Source organism: Aspergillus neoniger (genome assembly GCF_003184625.1).
Source record: "Aspergillus neoniger CBS 115656 unplaced genomic scaffold BO87scaffold_1, whole genome shotgun sequence".
In the NCBI taxonomy this organism is placed as follows: Eukaryota; Fungi; Ascomycota; class Eurotiomycetes; order Eurotiales; family Aspergillaceae; genus Aspergillus; species Aspergillus neoniger.
The window spans coordinates 767,069-791,491 of NW_020291129.1; the positions used below are offsets into that span (position 1 = coordinate 767,069).

The 24,423-nt window shown below is 51.1% G+C and overlaps 9 protein-coding genes across 9 annotated transcripts; 4 read left to right on the plus strand and 5 right to left on the minus strand.

Moving 5' to 3' along the window:
- Positions 1-1,570: 1,570 nt before the first annotated feature.
- Positions 1,571-3,033, plus strand: BO87DRAFT_296022 (oleate delta-12 desaturase odeA; the record flags this gene model as incomplete). The annotated part of the gene is made up of 2 exons (XM_025618971.1): positions 1,571-2,564; positions 2,627-3,033. The coding sequence occupies 2 exons, from the start codon at positions 1,571-1,573 to the stop codon at positions 3,031-3,033; spliced, it is 1,401 nt and encodes a 466-aa protein (XP_025485200.1).
- Positions 3,034-3,908: 875 nt separating this feature from the next.
- Positions 3,909-4,188, minus strand: BO87DRAFT_371883 (putative DNA repair protein (Rad57)). The gene has a single exon (XM_025622147.1). It carries the CDS (start codon positions 4,138-4,140, stop codon positions 3,973-3,975), a length of 168 nt encoding a protein of 55 aa, XP_025485201.1. The 5' UTR covers positions 4,141-4,188; the 3' UTR covers positions 3,909-3,972.
- A 6,803-nt stretch (positions 4,189-10,991) lies between these two features.
- Positions 10,992-11,392, minus strand: BO87DRAFT_420839 (uncharacterized protein; the record flags this gene model as incomplete). The annotated part of the gene is made up of 2 exons (XM_025627027.1): positions 10,992-11,211; positions 11,244-11,392. 2 exons carry the CDS (start codon positions 11,390-11,392, stop codon positions 10,992-10,994), a joined length of 369 nt encoding a protein of 122 aa, XP_025485202.1.
- Positions 11,393-11,464: 72 nt separating this feature from the next.
- BO87DRAFT_5614 (uncharacterized protein) lies at positions 11,465-11,916 on the minus strand. Its single transcript, XM_025629379.1, has one exon. The coding sequence runs from the start codon at positions 11,822-11,824 to the stop codon at positions 11,510-11,512; it is 315 nt and encodes a 104-aa protein (XP_025485203.1). The 5' UTR covers positions 11,825-11,916; the 3' UTR covers positions 11,465-11,509.
- Positions 11,917-15,776: 3,860 nt separating this feature from the next.
- BO87DRAFT_5644 (uncharacterized protein) lies at positions 15,777-16,423 on the minus strand. Its single transcript, XM_025629383.1, has one exon. It carries the CDS (start codon positions 16,249-16,251, stop codon positions 15,874-15,876), a length of 378 nt encoding a protein of 125 aa, XP_025485204.1. The 5' UTR covers positions 16,252-16,423; the 3' UTR covers positions 15,777-15,873.
- Positions 16,424-16,678: 255 nt separating this feature from the next.
- On the plus strand, positions 16,679-18,420 carry veA (sexual development activator VeA; the record flags this gene model as incomplete). The annotated part of the gene is made up of 2 exons (XM_025619001.1): positions 16,679-16,826; positions 16,898-18,420. The coding sequence occupies 2 exons, from the start codon at positions 16,679-16,681 to the stop codon at positions 18,418-18,420; spliced, it is 1,671 nt and encodes a 556-aa protein (XP_025485205.1).
- A 636-nt stretch (positions 18,421-19,056) lies between these two features.
- BO87DRAFT_5648 (putative nuclear RNA binding protein) lies at positions 19,057-21,814 on the plus strand. Its single transcript, XM_025629384.1, has 2 exons — positions 19,057-19,453; positions 19,561-21,814. The coding sequence occupies exons 1-2, from the start codon at positions 19,427-19,429 to the stop codon at positions 21,724-21,726; spliced, it is 2,193 nt and encodes a 730-aa protein (XP_025485206.1). The 5' UTR covers positions 19,057-19,426; the 3' UTR covers positions 21,727-21,814.
- On the plus strand, positions 21,814-22,121 carry BO87DRAFT_5687 (uncharacterized protein). Its single transcript, XM_025629391.1, has one exon. The coding sequence runs from the start codon at positions 21,902-21,904 to the stop codon at positions 22,079-22,081; it is 180 nt and encodes a 59-aa protein (XP_025485207.1). The 5' UTR covers positions 21,814-21,901; the 3' UTR covers positions 22,082-22,121.
- A 128-nt stretch (positions 22,122-22,249) lies between these two features.
- On the minus strand, positions 22,250-23,669 carry BO87DRAFT_347922 (uncharacterized protein; the record flags this gene model as incomplete). The annotated part of the gene is made up of 6 exons (XM_025620947.1): positions 22,250-22,323; positions 22,398-22,995; positions 23,067-23,102; positions 23,181-23,325; positions 23,386-23,468; positions 23,529-23,669. 6 exons carry the CDS (start codon positions 23,667-23,669, stop codon positions 22,283-22,285), a joined length of 1,044 nt encoding a protein of 347 aa, XP_025485208.1. The 3' UTR covers positions 22,250-22,282.
- Between the last annotated feature and the right edge of the window lie 754 nt (positions 23,670-24,423).

Below are 24,423 nucleotides of genomic sequence, written 5' to 3' on the forward strand. Positions count from 1 at the left end.
TCATCGGGGTTCATGCCTACCGCCCAAGGGGGAAAGCTGCCAAGATTGTTGGGAAGCCAATTCTCCCTCTTACCCGGCTGTGGGGCCTAAAATCAAATCCCTATTGGTTCCAGCGGGGCGGTGAGCCTCCGCGGTTCATAGTCCCTGGTAACCCATGCTCGGGTTTGTTTCTGGAACGTGAAGTATTTTGCAATACTCGAGCCACATGGCCGGTTAGTCAGGAGTGCAACCACACAATCTTATGATCTTCTGGCGTGCGGTGAGAGAGAGCCATGCGGTGGAGGATCTCGGCTTAAGGGGGGGCAAAGAATAATCCCTCAGCAGTGAGCACACCCCGGAATGCAAATGACACTCTCGCCTCTGGCAATCAGGCCGGACGGATCAGCCGCCCCCTTCCAAGCAAGCAACAGGTGGCGTATACATCGCATCAACCAGTCACGGATGGTCCGCAACCTAGAGGGTTCATAGGCATGCGCATCTCGGGCAAGCCACAGACCAGACTCCTGTGTCGACCTCGGCTCAATTATCCAGATTCTCCATGATCTTGCTTTGAGTCAAGCAGATTAACTTCCTGCTACCTTGCCAGATGCGTCGATCGAGCCAGTGATGAAACCATCTGCAGATGTAGAGCATGTCACGCAAAAGGCAAACCGCGCTGAGATGGTCCAGTAAGCGCCGCCGAGGTTATCCATCCACCCGATCCCTTCTGTAGGCCAAAATGACAGGATAGAGTGAGATGAGAATGCGAATACTGCAGAGTGTAATGTTGTCGGGTCGTAATCTTCTCGTAAGTCGGGACGCCGTCCCGTATCAACGCGGTAGCCCCTGACCAATCAGATGTGTCCCACCCAATACAAATTTTTCGCGGGAGATCCCCCGTAACGCAAAATTACCAGCCCAGGGGCCCGGCGGGACTTGCATCCAGATCGGGTGTTTCTTGATGGCTTTGCCTTCTGGGCTTCTTCTTCTTCGACTGCACTAGAAATTCAGTCTTCCCTAATCAATTCGCGTGCGTTTGGTTCTTGGGTGTTTTTCCCCCTTACCTTTTCCTCTTTTGCAATTTTTCTTTTTTGTCCTCTTTTCGGGACCCTCATTTTTTCTTTTTTGTTTTGCCTCCCCCCTCCTCTCCCCGGGTTCTGCTGAACGCTGAACAGGTGATCATCAAACAATCGCCCTTCTTTTTTTTTTCTTTCACTCTTTTCGCCTCTGTCCATCCGCTTTTTTTCTCTCCCTTTGAACCACCCCGTCCCACTTCTCCCTCCGGTCAAGGCTCTTTGGAGGCGACCATTTATATCCTTCCGATTGTCACCCTTCCTCTCCTTCCCTCTTTTCTTCCCCCCCGATCCCAACCCTTCGTCTCCTTCGCCGCGTGGGAGCTCAACCCCATCCAGTGCCTACCTTGAGCTGCTACAGCTTTGGCGCCGTGTTCCTGATCCATTGGTATGTTGCACCTCACTTGACTTTGTTCTTTGCACAGGCTGCGGCATTGAACTCTGGCTAACAGAGCTTCCAACCTCTAGACTTCACCGTCTTCGAGCTCGAGAACACATTCTTGTGGGCAAGCTTCAACATGTCTTCCACAGCTCTCCCCAAGCGCGTTGCGCTGCACCGCAATGCTACGGATTCGTCCGTTCCCAGCTCGGTCACCCCCTCCCCGCTGGACAGCCCTCGCCAGTCCCCTTCGTCCACTTCCCTGTCGTCGTTGGCGTCGGAGGCAGAGGCCAGCGGCAAGATGCTGGACACCTATGGCAACGAGTTCAAGATCCCGGATTATACCATCAAGCAGATCCGTGATGCCATTCCCGCTCATTGCTATGAGCGCAAAGCTCTCACCAGCTTGTACTATGTCTTCCGGGATGTCTTCTGGCTCGCGACCATCTTCTATGTCTTCCACAACTACGTGACCCCTGAGACCGTCCCTTACAAGCCCGCAAGAGTCGTGCTGTGGGCTCTTTACACCATCGTGCAGGGTCTGTTCGGTACCGGTGTCTGGGTTTTGGCTCACGAGTGCGGTCACCAGGCTTTCTCTCCCTCCAAGGTTCTCAACGACACTGTTGGCTGGATCTGCCACTCCGCTCTTCTGGTGCCCTACTTCTCCTGGAAGATCTCCCACGGAAAGCACCACAAGGCCACTGGTAACATTGCCCGCGACATGGTGTTCGTGCCCAAGACCCGCGAGCAGTATGCCACTCGCGTCGGCAAGGCTCTGCACGAACTCAATGAGTTGATGGAGGAAACCCCCATCGCCACTGCCTCCAACCTCCTTCTCCAGCAGCTCTTCGGTTGGCCCATGTACCTGCTCACCAACGTCACTGGCCACAACAACCACGAACGTCAGCCTGAGGGTCGTGGAAAGGGCAAGCAGAACGGCTACTTCGGCGGTGTCAACCACTTCAACCCGTCTAGCCCTCTGTACGAGGCCAAGGATGCTAAGCTCATCGTCCTGAGTGACATCGGTCTCGCCATTGTCGGAAGCATTCTGTACTTGGTCGGCTCCAAGTTCGGCTGGATGAACCTTCTGGTTTGGTACGGTATCCCCTACCTCTGGGTGAACCACTGGCTGGGTAAGTTACTTCCTTCACAAAATGGCACAATTGCTGGAACGAATACTGACTGGAACATATAGTCGCCATCACCTACCTCCAGCACACCGACCCCACCCTCCCCCACTACCAGCCTGATGTCTGGAACTTCGCCCGTGGTGCCGCTGCCACCATCGACCGTGACTTCGGCTTCGTCGGCCGTCACATCTTCCACGGTATCATCGAGACCCACGTTCTCCACCACTATGTCAGCACCATCCCCTTCTACAACGCCGATGAGGCCAGCGAGGCCATCAAGAAGGTCATGGGATCGCACTACCGGACCGAGGCCCACACTGGCTGGACCGGATTTTTCAAGGCTCTCTGGACTAGTGCCCGTGTGTGCCACTGGGTTGAGCCCACCGAGGGTGCCAAGGGTGAGAGCTCCGGAGTGCTCTTCTACCGTAACACGAACGGCATTGGAGTTCCCCCTGCCAAGCTTGAAAAATAGAGCATGTCTGTCGTACATAGAACGAGTGATATCTTTTTTTCTTTCTTTCTTGGAATTCTTTTTTACCTTTTTTCGTCATCTTTCTTTTTTTCCGCATCACGTGGTGCTCTCGCAGGATCGACATGGACCACGATATGACACTTCCTGTTGTTGTTATGTCATAGACCAACTGCGAGTTTTTTCGGGCTGAAGGCGTATACGGAACATGGGGTAAGGATTTGAACGTGTAGAAGGGCCAACGTCATGTCTGATTTAATCGTCCATTATTATGAATGTAATCCGGAGGGGAATCGTGTAATATGATCATCAAACAGCTTTCACGCTTTCAGTGCAGCTCGAATCGAGTAATCTTCTAGTTCTCCTTTGTCTTTGAGCGGACCTCGGTACAGACCTCTGTCACCATCGTTATGGAAAATCTGACTGCTACTTCGCGGTCAGAGTATCCGAAGACTGAAGACCGAAGGGTCGAACGAACAAGCGGAATGGGAGAAGCTCAGCAAGTCCCCAGCTGGCTGACAGCGTCCGGACGGACCCACCGCATCAAAAAAGAAAGCAACAAACTATTGGGAGGCTGACACCTGGGCACTAGTGATCACATTGACCCAACCCAAAAAGTAAGCATAAAATTAAGGTGGGAATAGTGTGAGCGTGTGGGAAGGGCACTGAAGAGCTTAAACCTTGGGTGAGTCAAGTTAATGTTAGTTGGTGGTGGTGGGCAAAGGAAAGAAAGGAAACAAAACTGCGGGGGCGCCCGTTCCGCCAGACGCCGAAAACAGACGCTAGTCCCGGAACAGGTGAGACCCCTGGTCAGTATCCAGCAGGAAGGCCTCGGACGGTTACTAAAAGAAAAAGTATATTCAAAAGAAGAAGTAGGAAGTGGAAGAAAAGTGAGTCAGAAATATATTGTTCGTGTCGTAAATCGTGACAGGGAATATCGCGCTATATGGTGTCAAAATCTTCTGTACAGCCCCTCAGCCCACCCTTCCAGATTTCAAACTCCGCCTCGTGTTGGATTTCGTCTTGTTCAGTGACTGGTCCGGCAGTCCAGGGGGCAAAAACAAGTTTCATGGTCCTTCGGACGCCTCGTGTAACTGCCTGTGTTGACATTGGTAAGGATAGCCCAGTTGTTGCATGATCATCACGGACAATATTCGGGACACTGAGATTCGTCTTCTCGTCTACTGCATCGGTCTCGTCCGGTGGTGCAGAGACTGCAGGGCTGTGTGCTCTAGTATGTTCTTCACTCTCCGTTGGTACTCGTGATTCCGAAGGCTCATTAGCCTGTTCTCTTGCTGTAGGCAGCAATTGTTTTTCGCTGGAGACAAAGGTATCCTCTAGGATGGCCTCCCAATCCACGAAGCGGCTCTCCTTCTTCAGTGCAATGCGACATGCAATCTGGGTAGACCAAACCAAGCCCAGAGCTGGGGTCTTTTGTGCGGTTTGTTGAAAAGCTGGGTACAGGCTTGAAATAGTAGGTTGTAGCGTGTCACCCCACCCAGTGAAGAACCTCTGTTGGTGTAGAAGACTCAAAATCTCGTTTCGTACAGGGTTGCCAATCAGGTATGACCCGTCGAACTGCTGCTGCTGCTGCGGATCATCCTCCGTGGTGAACGGTGATGAGGGAAGACTAGAGGGTGATGGTTGGAGGACCGGATTATGTGGAGTCAATTCGACATTTCGGGACTCAAGAGGTCGACTTCTTGACAATGGTGTAGCAGCTTCTGATTCGTGATGTGACGACAGCACTTGCTGTTGTGTGGAAGGAATAGGTGAGATGGCACCGCCATTCAAACGAGATAGTGTTGGATGCCTGCCAGCAGCTTCAATGCGATCAGAAACTTGGTTCGCTACTACAACTGCGACATTCTCGTCCACAGCCAAGTTCCTCAGCATCTGGCCTAATCTGGCAAGCTCGCCAGAGCGTGTGGACAACCCCGACAGATTATGGGACGAATGTTCCGCCCGGTAGTTTGCAGTTATGGAGTCGATGATCACGAGTCCAACATTATATCGCATGATTGCGACAGGGAGTTGGTAGTTGAGGATGTGATCTTGTGCCTCGAGATCCATGGCATTGATGGACAATATATTTTCCAGCGAAGGCTTGTGGGCTTGAGACAAGGTAGAGAGATATGGATGGAATTCAATGAGCTGCGAAAGCCGTGGTGTCGATAATGGAGCTTCTGTGGAGATGTATATGGCACACTTGCCCAGGCCACGAGGTGCAGGGAGTTGAGCGGCCAGAAGAAGGGTGAGAAGGAATTGCGTCTTTCCACTCCCACTGTGACCGGTTAACCGTTAGGTCAGGACGTCTCGAATACGAATGGACTCACTCTGGGGAGCGAGTATACGCACCTCTCACCAGTTACCTCAGTCACATAACCCGTCGGTATGCCGCCATCGAGCAGAGCGTCCAACGTGGGGTCGAGGGTACTAATTGCGCTCCACTGTGATAGGTCTAGCTTGGTTGTCGGGCCTGGGAAGACAGGAACGTCGACACTGAGGCTGGAGCTTGGCTCATCAGCATCGGGATCTCTGTTTTCCTTGAAACCGACATCATGATGGAGAGCTCTTATGATCTGAGCGGACAGGCGGCGGACATCGGCGGGAGGGACACGAGCACGCTTTGCGACTTCGAGAGTGTCGAGAGTGATCAAGTCGACCGTGCTGATATGGCTTCGCTCAAGAGGCGGAAGAATATGAGCATATGGCTTGGTAGGGAAGTCCGGAAGGACCGACAAAAGATCCATAAGCGTGGAGGTGGAGGAAGTCGATACTGGAGACCCTCGGTCATCTCGTGCGCGACGCGGAGAAAACGCGGGTCCACGTGCTGCCGCCCAGCGGCTTCCCTTCTTGGAACTCTTTTGGTCCGACTCACTTTCTATGAAGTTGTCCTGAAGTTTATTTACTATCAATGTCATGTATATTCCAGGCTACTCCTACTTATCTAAATATATAGTGGACTCTAACTCCTCATACTATAAGCATGATGTTGATTGCATACTTACCCGAGCACTCGATTATATATCTATCCCACCACACCGTCATTTGGCATGATGATCAGCACCATCAATCAACTTACTCCATAAATGATGCAGAACAGCATCATGTCGATGATTAATACTAATAGTACGAGAGCTAACTGAAACATCAGTATTTTGTCACTGCAGTACAGGTTCTCAACGAAAGCCCTGATCCTCTCAATCATTGCCTCTTCGCCGCCACAAGACTATCTCCTGCCAAACACTATTCTCGAAGGCCAGTGCCTACACTTTCTTATCTGCATCACGGCTCTGGAATTTCGAATGACTTTGTCAAGTTACCAGAAGCATGTGGAGCATTCTCCCAACTTGGCTGTCGTGACTTGACTTCATCAACTGAGTCGACAGTCCATCCGTGAACGGTGCAGCAGCAGGACTATCTGAGATTAGAAGGCTGTGCCAGTGTCTAACACTGGCTTACAGCAACTCCAGATGGGTATTCTCTTATCATGACATTCGCTGCCTGTTTCTGAACAGTGCTCGTCATTTGTCAAATCAACATCCTAGTCCGCACACCGGTACTAGAAGCAGAGCTGAAACTACTGCGCCAATAACTTGTCTGAGGACTAGCACATCAGTATTCATCCCTTGGTCTTCACATATATGCATTTATTTCAGTATGCTCGACTAACCGTTATGCTCTTCTTCAGCAACGCTCAAGTAGGGGGTTTGTTTTAGGTCCTCTGAACTTGACTCGCAGTCGTTTAAACTACGGGATTCACCAGCGAACTTGCAAGGCAACTTAACCCAATCATGTGCACCGAGACTGGAGAACAACGCGCGAGACAGAATATGATAAGCTGAATGTAAGGAAGTGAACGCATCCACCCAGTCTGTTTGCATGACAACGACATGTTGCCATGACTAGAAGTAGGAATATCATCAAAGTGTTCAAAGTTTCGGTCAGAGGCCTTGGATCGACGTCGACAACACTCAAAAACCGCAATTACGCCACTATGCATCTTCTCCTCTGGTGACCTACTAAGAATGGTGGATATAGGGTGCATCTGTGCCCAAATATTCACTCAAATTGTCAACAGTGCCTCCCTTCCCAGACCCTTGCGACACATCAGCTGCACACCTGTACCAAGCCCTAGACGAAAGTCCAATGATGACGCGGAGCACACCCGTATCAGTTAATGCGCTGACAAAGTAAGTGTTTTCCCCTTCCTTCTATGGGAACCATGATGTCTATCCCACATTGGACACTAACATACATACTCCGAACCCACATATCCTAAATAATACGTACATTGCCCATCTTAACGTACAGTGATCATTATATTGTTATCCGGACATAGAAATACCGAGTTATGCCGGAATCCGTGATATGTCTCGCACTATGAAAGAAGTAAGGGGACGGAATTTGTGTACAGCCACATGGTGCATCTCGGATGAGCGTATCAGGCAAGCATGGAAACGCAATCACCCATAGGGGTTGTAGCAGATTGACAGTGACGGACATAGCCGAGACACGGATGGGTATGTGGCCATCGCTCCTTGCGTCAGGAACCTAAAACATCCTCTAGCATGATTCTGGGGTAGGTAAGGATAGCATATGGCAATGAAGGCCCTGCTCGGATATTGGACTAAGGATACTGAGCTATGGCTAGTGAGATACTATAGCATGAAACATGCCACACCTCATACAGCCTCGTCATTTTCGCCTATCACATTGATGTTGCTGATAATATCCAAGGTGATCCTTTACTCCTCAGGTTAGTATGCATTGATCTCAGCAACAAGGAAGGTTCGAAGGGCAATCGATCTACTCCGTTCTAACACCGATCTGCATTGACCAGGATCTGTCTTGAACCTGGAAGCATGGCCTCTGCGCTGATGACCTGATCATGGGGATGTCTCTGCCTGCTGACCTGAGACCTTAATGGAGATCATGACGTTATCCCCTTGAGAATTGCTTCACATACGTGCAGAGTTCCCGAATAGATGCTCTCACCCCTACAGGGTGCTTCAAAGGGGACTATCGAGGGTAAGCACAAGCACGAAAAGCCGAATGGGTCTTATACATACACTAGAAATTTACAGCTAACCTCACCAAGCTTGGTAAAGAGTCTGGCTGTCAGACGCCGCATGGAATGCGTCGTCTCCCGTACCCTTGGAGCCCAGTAGATAGACTGGACTTTTGCAGAGGTGGGTACCTTGCTTACCGGACTATCAGAGCATCCTGTCGAGAACAAGGCAACTAAGTCTACGGCATGACACTCTTCCAACTAGTTAGGTAGCTGAGCTTTCGTTCACATGTACTGCGGATGAAGAGAAGAGACATCATATTCCCAAGCAGATCATGAATGCCTTGGCAGAAGAGACCCTAAAGAGGTCCAAATTCCGTACCTTTATATTGCGCCAGAAAGATAATCTCGTTGGTGGGAGAGATTTCCAGCACGGCTGAGCACAATGGCGTCCAATTCCTGGACATCGAACCCTATAGTCACATTCTCGATCTAGCGACGTCTAACCCGATTGAGAGGGCCCAAAAGAGTCTGAGAGGGTCTGGACTACTGTGTAGTGATGCGTTACTGGCGGTATCTCCTCGATTTTGAGAGCGAAGTCGGTTGATCCCCTATCCCATCTGCATGGTACAGACACTGCCAGTGCAAAGGAGACAGCATCCACTCTGCACCACACAGCACCAGAGAATCAGTCAAACCCACCCCAGAATTTGGCACCGGCCGCCCAGGCACGCACAGACAACAGCGCACCCGCGGCCGCGTCCAAGCTCAACGGCGACCCAGAGAGAAAAGGGCAAGGCCTCTAGCCTAATCACCAGAGGCATATTCAAATCCCGACACCGTGCCCGTCCTGTACCTTTCCAAAATACGAATAAAAGCCAAGCAAATCCTTTTCACCACTCACGCTGATTGGAGAGAATCTGGAACATCCCGTTCCCGTTTATTCCGAGAGATACGAGGGAGGGAAAGGAGAAGAGGGGACTCGATGCATCACATTGGGTGGGGACGCGGATATCACGGCGTCGCGTATAGTAGTCTAGCTCACGGCAAAAAGAAAAATAACGGTCAGCTAGAACATAATTAGACTAGTCAAACTCCTAGTGAGTAGACTATGTACATGCTTAAGTGTCTCTGGAGGGGGGAGGGTTCTAAGTAAGTACGATAGTTAGTTAGTTGATAGATAGCTACAGCTAATAGTCATAGCTCCAACTCATGTTAGGACGAATGGGAAGGTGGGGACATCCAGCTCCGTGCAGTGCTCAATATTTTGACAGCCATGAAAAGATAGATAGATAGATAAACTATTTCCTCCGGAGTGGAGCATCAATGGGGAGGATGATGATGATGATGAAGCTAAGATGCACTCCTCTGTAGCTTTTCCTACTATACGACGCACTAGTAGTACATGGCAGCTCTGTATCTATATGATGATGAGGATAGTTATCCATAATACAGTATGCACATTCTCTCAGGATAACTCCCCATGAAAAGAAGACATTACGATCAGCTTCGATCCTTGGAACTAATTTCATTATCTCGATATTTATTTTGATCAGATATTTTGTTAACTACCAAGGAAAGATTAAAGCCGATCATTCAGCCACCAAGGAGGAGGGGATGGTTGCTGGCTGTTAAATGAAGATCTACGCAAGGAATAATGAAACGTACAAGTTAGTAACTCCGTAGATGAAAAAAGATAGATAGATGGATGAATATCGGGATGAGAATAAAGAAGCTGTCGTGGTAGTATGTGTTGTGCATCGATCGCTTGCTTCAAGGGCTGGTGTTAACTATACTGGTGATGGTGATGGTGGTGCCAGATGCAGAATTATAATCGTGCATATGATGGTAAGTATCTTACTTACGGAAATAGTAATTAGCTAGTTGCATACATAGATGGATAGATAGATAGATAGGTAGGTGCATTGGGAGGGACTGGTACTTTTGTTTTTGCATACTAAGCCTCGTGGATCGCGGGATTTGCAACGGGATTTGAATGAATGGATGGATGGATGGATGGTATGGAGTAATATACTTTTTCATACCTCAAGTATGGTCCACGAGAGGGTTTCAGTCGGTGCGTTTATTTTTTTTTTTTTCTTTTCTTTTTTTCTTTAATTTCATTTTACTCTTTCTTTTTTCTTTAATTTTGCTTCTAGCGTTGTCATGTCACTGGTGATCGCACGGCTACTACTACTCCATAATATAATATTCTCTCCAATGACCTTCAAACTACTCACCAGTGGAAGACCATGAGACCTGCCAAGTATGTGAGTTGTGAATGAAATACCTTGCTATTACCGGATCCATCCCCGCTACTGATTATGGGATGGGAAGAAGCTCTTGGACTCGAGTCTCGGTATGTAATATGGCGGAGAAAATCCAAATTGGGGAGGGGAGAAAGAGGAGGAGGCAGTCGGGGACCATTCGTAAAGTAATCGGTAGTCTGCCACGATCGATGTGGTTAGAGGGCAGGGATGAGTCTCCTGCAGATGCGAGGAATGCACACACGTCTTGCCGACCACCACTCCGTTTGGAGCTCGGTGGGTGGCTTTTTAATCCCCGAGAGCGCCTCAAAATGAAGGTTGTACAACAGGCACTCTTGCCTAGGACCGAATGTCGCCGTCCGAGATACTCGGGGATGGAAAAGATAATGCGACAGAAGAGTGTCGATAGGAGAGTTTTTGAGGGTTTGAATGCAATAATTGTGATGGTGTGGTGAGGTGGCATTGCCACATCGCCGCCCCGTTTCCCCCCAAGCAGGCTAGTAGCTAGGCTTAGCGTCGTGGCTCGCAAAGTACTTGTGTGTGTGTAAATCCATCTGGTGATGATGTTTCGAGAGATCAAAATAACCGTTTCAATGTGATAACCTCAGGAAGGACCTGCTCAAGTATGTGCCCGATTTTCCGGTAACTTGTCTTTCGCTTGCATTCTCTCACGCTACCTGTTACGCCTCCCCAAATACCAGACGCCCAGCACCACACATGACCCATGCAGCCCAACCAGGAAGATCCATGCGGGTAGACCCGACAGGGTGGTTACTGGTCAATTTGTCTCGATAGCGCACACTCGGCTTATGCAGCAGAGGCATCCGGACCCAGAAGACAGAGTGCTGGCGAAGTTCACAGCACGGAATGCGTCCAACATGCTTGCCTCGGATACCTCGACTGGAAACGTTAATCGGCCTGGATGCACATACTTCAGGTGAAAGTACACGTCAATGACCAGAGAGAAACTCAACGGTCTAGTAATGCTACTATGCACCGGCACGGATCCGGCAGCTTTCTGGAACTCATGCAGAATGAATGGGTCGCTCGGACGATGGTGCCATGTCTCGGCGGCACGCATGTAAGCAACGGTATCAATTTGGTATGACAACGGTGGTGGTGGTGGTGGTGGTGGTGGTGGTGGTAATTGATGGGAGCACAAGGCACCTACTTACCTACCATGTACTAGTCGTCGCAGCTAGTTGCTGCTGAATGAATGAAGGATTAATGACAGGAGAAGCAGGCTGTCGATGCAAGAGGGTGGTGGCCGATGCACGCTGTCATCATCGCTTTTCGGTGGCTTCTTGGGGTTTCCCCACTCTACTATTCTTCTTCCCTTTTCTTTCCCCCTTGTGGGAGAGCATGACATGATCCCAGACTGACTCTCCCTATAAACAGCCGAGACTATACCTGCTAACCATAAATTGATCCTCATTATGATCCCCAGGTAGAGCAGGAGACGGAGGAGATTAGAGTGATTGACATGGAGATCTTCCCGGAGAAAAGTCCCCATTGAGATTCCAGTCCGAAACGCAGGGGTGATAGGCGCCCGTAAATCGACTAGATTCTGCCGGGGAAGGTGCGGTGTGAGCCCGGGACTCTCTCTTGCCCTCTCTTCTTTTCTCTTTTCCGGTAGGAGGGTACAGTCACGCAGACAGTCTGTTAATCAGTCAGTCAGTCAGTCGGTCCGCCTGCCACTAAAATAGTAGCACTTGAGTAGTACGGAGTAGTAGTAAGTAGTAGCAGTAGTAATAGGAGCAGTGGTTGGTGGTTGCACCATAGCAGGTACACGAGGTGTCCATCACACCGTTATCCCGCAACTTGTCACAGCTACCCCTGAGGAACCAAGTCTATTCATAGTCGGTTCGACCATGTCATACTTAAATAGCTAGCTCCAAGCTGACTATGTGCATACTAGTCCACCTGAGTATGGAGTAATAGTAGTATGTTACAGAACGAATATCCACGTTCCGACCTACCGTCAAGAGCTCCAAAACAGTGTGATCACAACATCTTGTCGCAGTCTAATTAGGTCCGGATAGTATATAATACATACTCAGCGGACTGAGGATGCTGTAGGTCTTCAACTACTTTCTCGTCTGGTGGAATGTAGGACAATGCCTGCCTAAAGCCGAGGTGCTGAACCAAACTGTCAAATTGGCTGGAATGGGGCCGCTGTATTCGGTGCGGACCGTCTGGGTGGGGCAGAATGAAACCTTCCACAATCCAGCCATCCATTCCATCCATCCTCCATCCGACTTACTTACCACAGTACGGCACACGATGATCGGGGCTGGTTTTCATGAGTCAAGGGTCATAGCCAAACGGGTGGACGGACCAGGCAAAGCCGGCGCCTGACGCTTGATTTTTTCCATTCAGGGCAGTTTCAGTGGAGTCGCTGGCAGTGGTCGAATCATGTCGCGGGTGGGCACAGGAGGAGGGTGTGGAGTCTCAGCTTCCGATTTGCTGAGCAGCCCTCGTCATTCGCAGGTTGCGATCCGATGCTAATCCCAAGCAGGCAAGACCACGGCCTAGATGGGCCTGCAGGCGCCAGGCTCATAAGGCTAAATTACCTGAAGGACCAAAGAAATCCTCCAACGATTTGGGGTCGGGTGTTCTGCGATCGGGGCTGGGGCAATCCCCCCCAATTGTCGAGCTGACGACCTGCTTAGTTGGTCACTAAGTAGGGAATAATCCCTGAAAACCGTGAACAGTCCGGGCTTCCCTACTAGAGGCCATTTCGTGCAGATCCAATTTTATTCGGAGGGGGCTGCGTCAGGATTTCACATCCCAGGCTCCTGTAGTTTTCAGTTAAGATCGTCAGTGCTTCGATCGGTGCCAGATTTGCTTTTCTCGGATTGTTGTTTGGTTCGCCTTCGGCCGGTACCGGAAATCACCATTTACGGACGGACGATTGTCATTCGCTCATCTGCCACCCAGCTGCTCCTCACGAATGACTGCCTGCTTACCTAGATGAGAGAAAAGAGAGAAAGAGGAAAAAGAGCATGGAACCTGCATTGCCGCATCGTAGTTCGCATGTGGCCAGCCCTAATTAGGTACCAATGAGTAGGGTGCCGTATTGATACGATAACGAGTAGTCAGTCATCTTTGGCGACCGTCTTACGCCTTGAATAGCAGGGGAAGATTCGAATATCTCCTATCTCGAGATTATTGGCTCCAGGCTCGGAGCACACAGCGTACTGAAGGACCTAGCCAAACTCAAAAAGCGTGCCATAATTATCCCAGGGCTACTCACCAACCAGCGGTCCAGTGACAGGCCGCTTTGGGCAAAGTGCCAAAGTAAGCAACTACGCCTACTATTAATGAATCCTGAGATCGCACAAGAGGACGGAGTAGCATAATGTCAAAACGTTCGATTCCGACTGACAAATGGGGCAAACCCTCCCCAGGATTGCCGACCCTCTCTTGAGACTGGCCCATCCCCAGTGCAGCAGATAGATAGCACGCAAACCTGCAGGATTGGCAAAAGGGCTAGCGATGATGAAAAGAAGACAAAGAGCGCATTGACCAACCCCGCTATCCTTCAAAGCTCCTCTTTCTTTCCCAGCTCCCAGGCATTTGGGATAAGCAACCGGCCCGCTGGACTGGGTAATTGCGAGCCCAATAATACAGCGTGTTATACGTGACTGACAGGGGGTCGAGTCGGGTAAGTACTTGTCTCATGTGAAGCGTTGTCGGAATCCAATGATCAGTCATGAGCCCATCCTGGATCGAAGTCCGGTGGGTTACCAACACTCTGGTTAATTACACCGTGCCGTAAACTCACTCCTACTCCCAGCTGTAAAGTAAAAAGACAAAAGTCAGCTTGACCATACGATTAAGGTCAAGTCTTTTTCTGGATGGTCATCCACTCATTATTGTCCCCAGTCTGATGATTATTCGTATGATTATTGATCCATCTCGAGGGAGTAAAGTCCGTGCTGCAGAACATTCCCAATTATAGAGAGCACCCGGATAAAGTAAGAGCTTTGTAAATTGTAAGTTAGGGAGGAAGGGGGAAAAGCGGGCTTCTTCTCCAGTTTTTTTCAGACGTGCCTCTCGGTCTCTTCTCCGTGCCGGGACTTTCCTAAGCTACAGATCTCAGGAAAGAAACCCCAATAGCATTAATGCCGACTGGGTGCCCCATAATGTCCATCGATTTGGAAGCGACGCGACCGCCAGAAAATCACCTTCCAGTTTGACGCGAGAGATCGCCCTTCCGGACAACCCCCTAGAGTCTAGTTTAGCCTGCCGGGCCTAAGCTGAGCGCTTGCAACTGGCAGTTACGAGCATCTACCAAGTACTAGGATGCCGACAGGATCCCCTTTGCCCAGCTGCAACTTGAGAAGGTTCGCCCTCGATTAAGTTTCATCCATTCAAATTGCGTCGCTTATCAAGGATGGCAGCTCACTAAGCTGTTTATGTCGCTAGTTAGCACCTGGGTATTCCAAGAGGCTTGCTTACTTATTCATCCCAGTCGACCCTAACTACGTACTACTTACTAGTAGTCGTTGTTAATTATTTCATGAAGAAGATCCGACCAGGGAGTTCAGACCTCGTAAATTGCAAGGCCTGTAAATATTTTGCCGGTGCCAAAAAGGTCACCTTCCTAGTATCAAATATCCGAACTAAGCCCCCTTCTCTTTTTCCTCCCAAATACGAAACAGACGTCGTTCCCCCCTCTTTGTTTTCTCTTGAGATTCACGGACCTTTGCCCTTCCCGCCCGGCCGGAAAAGCCCCCAGAGCCAGACCCACTGCCCTCAGCGACTACCGATAAGATTTGTAAAGTATTTTTTTGTTTGCTCTTTTGGGGAATTAATGCCTGATTATTTCATTTTGCCTTTCTTGGGTTAAATTTGCATTTTTCCTTCTCACAATTTTTTTTTCTATCTCTTTATTTTTTTTTCTCCTATACAAAAAGGAAAAAGGCAAGCCAAGAGGGTCGCAGTCGCGATTGCAATGTCCCATTGAACCTAACCGCTGCCTTAGCACTTGGGCTAAAGCAGGAGCGTGGCCTCCCAGTGGATCGGCCGGGCTGCGTTTCCCCTCTTCTGGCTCCATCTCCTTTTCAGTCCGACCCAGTACCCACCCCTCCGGCTCAGTAGCGCAGATTTAGTCTCCTTCATCCTTGGGGGGTGACCGGGTAATCTATGGGAAGTTAAGTACGTGAAAATAATAATGTGCCAGAGATGTATTAAAACCGAACACTAAGTACTACTTATGTATGGTATGACGAATGACCACTTTAATTTGTAGTTAGTAGTCACGATGGTGGCGTGGAGAATTACAAAGTAAGTAAGTAGTCTGTGAGATCATTTCAAAAATCCCCCCTTCTCCGGGAGAATTTCATACCTTGAAGCCGGACTATTTTATAAGTAAGGTAAGTGGAGGCTTCGTAAGTGAGTAGTAGAGAAGCTATTGCCGTCAATAAATAGACTTGGGGTGATTAAAGTGGGAGAAAGTCGTACCTTCAAAAAAGACTGTAAGAGCCAGACCCGGAAGTGGGCCGTCCGCCGAGCAGGGTAATTTTACCCAATTACACCCACACCCTCGGAGCCGGCTTACCCAGCCAGAAGGTCAAGTTGTGTGAGTCTCTTGAGTCCCAGTTCCACCCGCCAAAGTGGGTGTGGTCCATGGTAGGTATAGTCGCTATAGCGCACCTCATCTGCCTTTTCGAACGATCTCGTTACGGCTGACTCTGCCACCCTCCTACTCTTCCTCTCTCTCTGTCTGTATCTCTTCTTCTTCCCCCCCTCCCTCTTCACCCTCTTCTTGTCGGTCACGCTGCTTCTTCTTGGTGGTATCCATCCCTCCATCGACCCCATCCATCTCCAATCTCTCTCCCTTCCCGTCCGTCCTCTTCTCTCTCTCTCTCTCTCTCTCTCTCTTGCCATTCCCTCTCCATAGCCCGCTGGGTCAATTGCTAGGCCATCGGCCATTCTGTCGCTTATCCACCCACGACAGACCCAACTTCTCTCTCATCCACTTGCTTTCTTTTCTCAGATTATAGTCGAACACTTCCATGCTGTGATCCGATCCGCTATAATTTGGAGCGACCGATATCAATTCCAACCTCACCACTCGCAAAGTCTTGTCCGTGTCTTCCAACCGCCGGATCGGTTCCATAGATTTTACACTCGGTCGCGCCTAGAGACTGGCAAAGGAGGAGGACGACGACAATCACCGTCAAATTAATCAGCACAACTTTTCAATGCCTGCTTCGATATAGTTACTGTTCCATTTAGACCGAAGTAAGTACTGGGTGGTTGGAGCAGGTTTCCATCATTTTACCTGCCGCGGCAAGCGCACCGGGCTTGGGATGGGAATGCTAATGTCACAGCAGGTTAATCGAGCATTCTGTACATTATGGCTACTAGACCTCCCCTTTCGCCTCCGGTGAACGAGACGGAGCATTCCGTCAGCCGGATTACTCGTGAAGGCAAAAGAATCACATACAAGCTCAATGTTATGCAACAGCCCGAACGTGCAAGAGCATGCGGTGCCGGCGCCAAATGTACGCATCACTCCCTGCACGCAATGCGGACATTATTGGAGACCAGGCTGACCATGTTTGACTGTTTCTAGCATCTGCGGACCGTCGCCCTGTTGATCCCCCACCGGTTGTCGAGCTGCGTATATTCGAGTCCGATCCGAACGATGACGTGCACAAGACAGATATCACCTTCGCCTACAACGCCAATTTCTTCCTGTTTGCTACGCTAGAAACTGCTCGCCCCATGGCGCAAGGACGGCTTGCCCCAACCCCGACGTTTCCCGTTCTCACAGGTGTCCCGGTGGCGGGAGTGGCATACTTGGATCGCCCGTCTCAGGCTGGTTACTTCATCTTTCCCGACCTTTCCGTCCGTCATGAGGGTGTTTATCGGTTGAGCTTCCATTTGTACGAGGAGACCAAGGACAGCAAGGATGCGGATGAAAGTGCACCAATTCGGTCACCAATGATGAAGGGGAAGCCCTCAATTCCCAAATCGTTCCTGAACTTCCGTCTCGAAGTCGTCTCGGTCCCGTTCACGGTTTTCAGTGCCAAGAAGTTCCCCGGTCTGACCACCAGCACTTCCTTGAGCCGCATCATTGCAGAGCAAGGCTGCCGCGTCCGTATCAGGCGCGACGTCCGTATGAGACGACGTGGCGACAAGCGATCTGACGACTACGACTTCGACGAGGAACGATCCCACCGCGGTCGTATTCCGGATCGGTATTCAACCCCTGACGCCTACGCAAACCCTGTTGAGCGTCCACGATCGACCAGCATTGGGTCCGTGGACCCAGCTTTCTCCTATGGGCCTGAGGCTCCTCGTCGGCCATCTGCCACGGAGTACGGCTTCCCGAATCCTCAAGCTTATCCACGAGCGATTCCGCCGGCGCCTGCTCCCGCACCACCGGCCTCTTCTACACCCACTCCAGTTGCTCCCATCGCGCCTTCGTCCCGCAGTTCCTCTTACACATCTCATCTTTCTTTCGGCGCGACGCGGACTCAGTATCCTGCCCCGCAACTATCTGGAACTCCTCAGTCCGCAACCACGCCAACTCAGGTTTATTCTCCTCATCCGACTTATACTCCCACAAGGAACCCTTCAACAAGCACCGAATACGAGCCTATGCCCTCTGGCTATCCCCCCTCTCGATTGCCGGCGGAGCGCTCTACCTACTCGAAGCCCTTGCCGCCTATCCGCGTATTGCATCCTTCAGATCCTACTGCATATCGAGCTATGGCCAATCCTGTGCCACCTCGCGCCCCAACTCCCTCCAATGCCGCTCCTTCACTTCCGCCCATCGCATCCATCTCCGCCGAATACTCGAATAATCTGCCGCAGCCACCGAGCAATCTGGCGCCTAGTCCGAACCGGGAACCCAGGGGATTCTTGTGGGACACCCGCACGGCAGCGTCTTCGAAGCGACCTCATGAGGATGCGTTTGGTCATAGCGAGCGCCCACTTTACAATGGCATGCGGCCCGACAGCGACAGCTACCCCAGCGCGGACCGCAGGCCATCCGACGTTCACCGGGCGGCGCTACTCAGCGACCGGGACGAAATGGCATACAAGCGGGCCAACGGGCGGATGGCCACCAAAATTTCTCCGGCCATATAATGAACTCGACAGAAGGGAAATCATGCATACATACAGCACTGTTTATACAAGGGAGGAGTCTCGGCGTCTGGTCGTGCAATTGAATCTGTGATTTGGGTTGGGGGATTGGTAGGGGATTTGGGGGAGCTCTCGGTCTGGGTACACGGTCCCAGGGGAGTTCCCATTTCTTTACGACACCAGTCTTTGACGTTTTTACCACATTGGTCCCTGGCATCTTGGATATTTTTTTGTAAATGATTGTGATACCTGCTTTTTTGTTCATACATATTCCCCACATTGTTTTGTCGGTCCTTCTTTTGTCATCCTGGGTGGGGACTTGGGATCATTGGAGACATGAAACCAAGCGCAGACGGTAAATGCCAATAGTCCCATCAAGTTGAAACCTGCCCGGGCCGATTTGAGTTTTATTTCCTTGTGTTGTGACCGTTTAAGCTCGGCGATTCTGCAGCCCATATTTAGAGCGGTGCTTCGTACTCCCAGCGCATTGCATTCTTCATCCATCCATTTCATTTGTCATTAATTCATTTTTGGATAAAAAAAGCGCTATTGTGCACATGCCTTTCTTCAGGCCATAGCATTGTTTGCCCGTCGCTCTGGTATGTGATTAGCCCTGACTTTTGGCGCCAAAACGGCCTGGTGCGGCTTGGCGGCTGGCCCAGGAACTCGGGCGGGGAAAGTAAACAAATCAACAATCAACAGTCAACAACAAATCACCATCCCAATCGCTCGGGTCCATCAGTTCTTCTCACTATCTGTCTCTCACCGCTAGACAGATCTTACGAGTCTATCCCAGACTTGTTGCCGACCACCCGGGCCACATCTACCAGCTGAACGACCGACCCATCATTGCCATCTTCCCCACTCCGGCTTCCCCGTCTGTTCGCTTCCCTGTTGCTGTCTCCATCGCTCGGTCTCTTTATTTATCCATTGTCTCGCGCTTTCTCTGGTGTCCAATGACCTATCCTTCTATACTTACCCGTCGAAGTGGAACGTTGTGACTGACGGGATGACGGATCGTGAGGCTGCGACCGAGGTAAGTCAGACCCTCTTTTTACTTCATAGCATCCACTCTTTCCTCCCTTGCGCGGGCGGATACTGTGTGAACCCAAAGATCTGACCCATCATTTTCCCTGACAACAGTTGGCCTCGGATCCCGGATGCACCAGCCCAACCATGGACCTCGACCCTCTAGACACCGACCGTCAGCTCGAACAGACCCTGCAGTCCACTTGCGCTGACCATGCGGCCCGCGAATCCCGGACTCGCAAGCACGCGCGCAATGTCAGCGAATCCAGCCTCGAGTCCGGCTACAGCACCGATGAGTCGGGTCGTTTCGATGATGCAGAAGAGCTGGACCAGCCTCCTGCCCGGAGCAGATCGCCATCCGCTCACTCGGCCAAACGACGGCGCTCAAACGACTGGCCGCTGCAGCAGCGAGATGATGCTCAGGCCACTGATAGTGAAGCCCCAGCGCCGAAAGAGAATCCAAGCAGCGGCAATACGACTGCGACTACTACGACTACCACCACTACGGGATATCGCAGACCATTTCACTCTGCGAATAGCAGGAGCAATGGCTCCCCACGAACATCGAGGCATATGCGCCAGGCTGGTCCGTCCGCTCGTGGGCGACGTTCACGGTTCGTTGAAGGAAGCATGAACGACAGCGTGAGCGAGAAACCGCCGAGCATCTTCATGCGCGATGACGTACGCAACAACAGCAATGGCCAGCGGCCCTCGGGAATCTTCCGCTTTGGAAAGGCAATTGCATCAGCGTTCAACCCATTCGGCGCCTGGGGATCAAAGGCCGGACCGGCCGACGGAGGTGCCAAACAGCCGGGTGACCCTTTGAGTCAGGCGGAGAGGGCATATGCGGAGCTGAAGAAGTCCGGCTACAAGGGAACCGTCAAGGGAAGCTACTTACAAAATCTGAACGCAGAGTCTAACACGCCCCAGCGGTCGTGGAACCCGATTCCCGAGCAGATGGAATATAGGCCCGTTGGAATTCATTCGCGCCAGAATTCGGGCGAGCTCACAGAATCAGGCAACTCCCTTCGGTCATCGATCCAAGAATTACGAAAAGCTAAATCGTCCTTGGGCATACCCTTGGTGAGACGACAAGATTCAAACAAATTCCCGGAAGAGCTGGAGGGAGCCGCAGTGCGACGGCAAAAGTCGCGCAAGGAACTTCAACGGCAAGCCAAGCTGATGAAGCGAGTCAGTGATCTAGAGATCAAGCTGGAGCGGGCCCGACGAGAATTGCGCGAACTGGTGGGTGAGGAGCAGGAGGTGCTGGCACCAATGCCCTTACCAGAGATTCCCTACCCTCGGAAATTTGTCCCCGGGGCGCTTCCCTCGCTTCCTTCAGAGCGGCTGCTGTATCAAGCCGCAGCAACAGTCTCGCCTACGTCCCCAAGGAATGCGTCAGCCCCCGTGTCATCCTTGACCAACCCACCCAGCAGCGGTCCGCACGAACTCGCCGGGACACCACATCTCACCCCGAAGACCCCTAAGGAACGCCAAGGACGAAGCTCCCTAAGCGCAGACAGCCCGTCCCTCAAGCGCAAATCCCCAGACCCAGAGTCTCTAAAGACATCTCAACAGAAAGACCCAAAGCACTCGACCACACCAGGCACCGACAAGCCCTCGGAATCCGAGGAAGCCACAACCCCTCGCCGCACCAAGCTCCCCAAAATGCTCACCAGCGACAGCCCCGGCTCCGTCGAGCGCAAGCAATCTAAAGACATATCGAATACCGTCTACTCCTCCGGCGAAGAGCGCGGTCGACGTCGCTCCCAACCCCTCCGATCCGCAAGCACCCGCTCTCCCTCGGCGCGCCGACGAGCCTCCAACTCGCGCAACCGGGTCCAGCCCAGCCTCCGCATGAAAAAGGCCCGCTCTGACCTCCGTTCCGCAGGTGCCAGCGAACCATCCCAAGACGACAAAGAGAACCACGACTACCACCACCAAAATGACTTGATTTCTACCCCTCAGGACGATACCTCCCAGGGAGTGATCGAACCAGAAACGAAGAACGAGATTGTCGAGAGTTGCCCGCACTCTTCTTCTTCTTCCTCTCCTTCTGCGTCCCCGAGTAAAAAGAAGCAAGCCCGATATGAATATATCCCTCCGGTGCCGCCCCTCCCGAAAGATCTCTCTGCTACGGCCGCTAAGGTCGATAGACGCATCGCTAAGGAGATGGGGAAGAAGCGCGAGGCGCGAGATAAGGCTCGGGCGTTGGCGGGTAGGATGACGGAGGAGGGGGAGAATAGGGGGAGTTTTCAGTGGCCGGAGGATTTTTTCTGAAGACAAGTCAATAAATACGCACAGTTGGACTGATCGCGTTGGTGTGGTGGTGTGGTGATATGAGTATCTCGCACTTTGGGCAGTGGGTTTTGTTCGGTATCTGTGGAAGGTTACAGATAACATATGAAACATGAAACATGGACAGAAGTTTTTGAAGAAGGATGATGCATGATGAATGCAAACAGGGATCGAATTGGGTATATGCAGATGCATTGCATTTCATCCTACACCCATATATTTGTTTGCTTGGATAGCATCAGTGGAGGAAAGAAGTTGGTATGATAGTAGTGAGTGGGAGGGAGGGTATTTCCTATGTGTATCTCCTATTGTTCCTTTGACGAGTGTAACGACGTGATGACCCATAATGAATTGAACATTGATGATATATTCTTTAATGCTGTTGCTTTCTGAGTAGTAATGTATGCTGTAGTTGTATACCTCTTTACCTCATAAGGTAGATCTTCTCTACTCAGGTATATGGGTACCACCAACATTGAAATGTGTAGTCTCTCGAACACATACACACAACCTACCTCAAATACTATACTCTCCTCAACTACAAAATAGCCATCGCATTCGCATGCGACCCCACTCCACCTACATCACACAAATCAGCATCTCACACTATCCAAACAAGAAGAAATAGGAACAGGGGGAGAGGGAGAACATACCAACAACATTGGCCGGCGTACTTGTCACAAAGACCACCCATCTGCCAATCTCCCTACACCTCCTAGCGAGCTTCTCCAAATCCCACATTTCGCCCAACGGCATCCCCCACAGCGCCAGAATCTGCTGATGAATAAACCCAAATTCCTTCTCCGGCGGCCAGGCCTCAAACGTGGGCGAATCGCCCGCCACAGCAGCAAAGTAACAATCGTGCAACCAATCCAGGATAGGTTCTTCCTGGCTCACACCAGCGAATTGGAGATCGGAGTGAGCACGGTTGAGGACATATTGGGCGCGTTGTTCGGGGGTCAGGGTGTTGTAGCGCTCGACGAAGCCCGAGCGGATGAGGAGGATGTCGCCGGGTTGGATGTCTCCGCCTTGGGAGGCGGGACGAATGTCGAGGCCTTGGGATTGGGCGCACGCTTGTAGAGAGGCGTAGGTGATGCGGTGGGTCGTGTAGGGGTCGTAGGAGATGGAGTGGGTGTCGGCGTAGTGTTTGTAGTCAAGGAGGATGGCGCGGCCGGCTATTCCATGCGTGGCCCAGTGGTGGATGCTGCAGCGGTCTGTGGGGGTGGGGCCGATGATGTCGGTGGATTTGGTCTGGTGGGTTGAACCTAGGTTAGTTTGGGGTTGTGGTGGTTTGGGTTGGGTTGGGTTTGGGGTGTGCGTACGTTGTTGTAGAAGGTTTTGGTTTCGCCGTGGGCGAACTATGTCGATTCGGGGATTAATATAGATAGCTAGGTATGCTACGAGTTGGGAAGGACTTCATGTCGGAAGTATCATACGTGACGGAATCCATCCCATTGAGTGCCGCTTTGCGTGTTCAGAGAGTATGTGTCGTCGAAGACGACGTCTTTGGCCACCTCTTTGATGTTGTGCTCGAAGGATTGGCGATGGAATGCCGGTGGGTTCGGAACGTTCAACGGAAGACTGCGGGTGGAAGTTGGTCATCACTGATGCTTGCATGATATGAGTAGTGAGAGCACTCACTCGAGACGGATCATCTCGCCAGTTTGGATCTCTACAGCTGCTGCTTTGACTCTTGCCGGTGTGAGCAGGTTCAGTCGTCCTAGCTGGTTTGCTAATGCGTTAACATATAGTTCGGAGCAGAGAAGTAACAACTAGTCACAAACCAAATCATCCTTGCCCCAAACCCAGGCAGCTTCATCCGGAGCACCTGGAATCTTGGGAAGCTCCTTGCGAGAGGGGAATTGGATACAGTTTGGATCCCAAGGGAGCTGGTCAGGGATTTGTGTTTTAGTGGTTGCAGACATGGCAGGTAGTATAACCGGCGATGATATTAGGAGTTAAGGCGACAAGTCAGATCTATAAGATAGGGATGACTTTGCTCACAGCGTCTGAAGTGCTTGGAAGAAAGAATAAGAAGAAACTAGCTGTAACTGGCTATATAGTACAGCGCTGACTAGATTCTATGCTGCTTTTCCTCCTTCGGGGAAGAGGGCGATGTCTGTCGCAGTGAGGGGAGATGTGGGACACCGGATGAGCATCCTGATTCTCCGCGGTCCAATCTGCGTCATATCATAACTCTCTGATGCTATTTCACTGGCCAGTGCCATTTGGTGCAAGCCAGAAATTGGGCCTGTCTTTCCCCACAAGTGTCACATAAACGGTCGGGAAAGCCCATTTGCAGTTTGACCGAGGTAAGGAGCACGTTTTTGGAGGCGATTTTGCCGACGATGGGGCAGGATGGGCATGTCAAACCAGGACGCACGAATCAGAGAGGGATGGGTGATGTAGTGATTGAGAGTGGAGAGACTTCGAGGCGAACAAACTAAGTGATTGTCCTGGTGGCCTTTGTTGGACCCTGGCCAGTTGATGGACTCCGGCGGTTCCCCGGAACTGGGGGGGAAAAGCAAGCTCTCCCCGCATGATGGAGGGCGGTTAAGCCTTTCAATTGACTAGACTGATTTTTGAGAGCAAGAAAGTCAATTCAAAGAGTTTGTTAGATAGAGGCCCTCGGTAGGGAGTATGTTCAACAGGTTTTGGCAGAAGGGAGAAGGCACGCCT

What these genes read in the sequence shown, in the direction of transcription:
- BO87DRAFT_371883 (XM_025622147.1), bottom strand. Translation starts at nt 4,140, where the DNA reads ATGTCAACACAGGCAGTTACACGAGGCGTCCGAAGGACCATGAAACTT.
- BO87DRAFT_5614 (XM_025629379.1), bottom strand. Translation starts at nt 11,824, where the DNA reads ATGGGGACTTTTCTCCGGGAAGATCTCCATGTCAATCACTCTAATCTC.
- BO87DRAFT_5644 (XM_025629383.1), bottom strand. Translation starts at nt 16,251, where the DNA reads ATGGCCGATGGCCTAGCAATTGACCCAGCGGGCTATGGAGAGGGAATG.
- BO87DRAFT_5648 (XM_025629384.1), top strand. Translation starts at nt 19,427, where the DNA reads ATGACGGATCGTGAGGCTGCGACCGAG. An exon ending in ATCGTGAGGCTGCGACCGAG is followed by an intron (nt 19,454 to 19,560) that starts GTAAGTCAGACC and finishes CCCTGACAACAG; the next exon opens with TTGGCCTCGGATCCCGGATG.
- BO87DRAFT_5687 (XM_025629391.1), top strand. Translation starts at nt 21,902, where the DNA reads ATGCAAACAGGGATCGAATTGGGTATATGCAGATGCATTGCATTTCAT.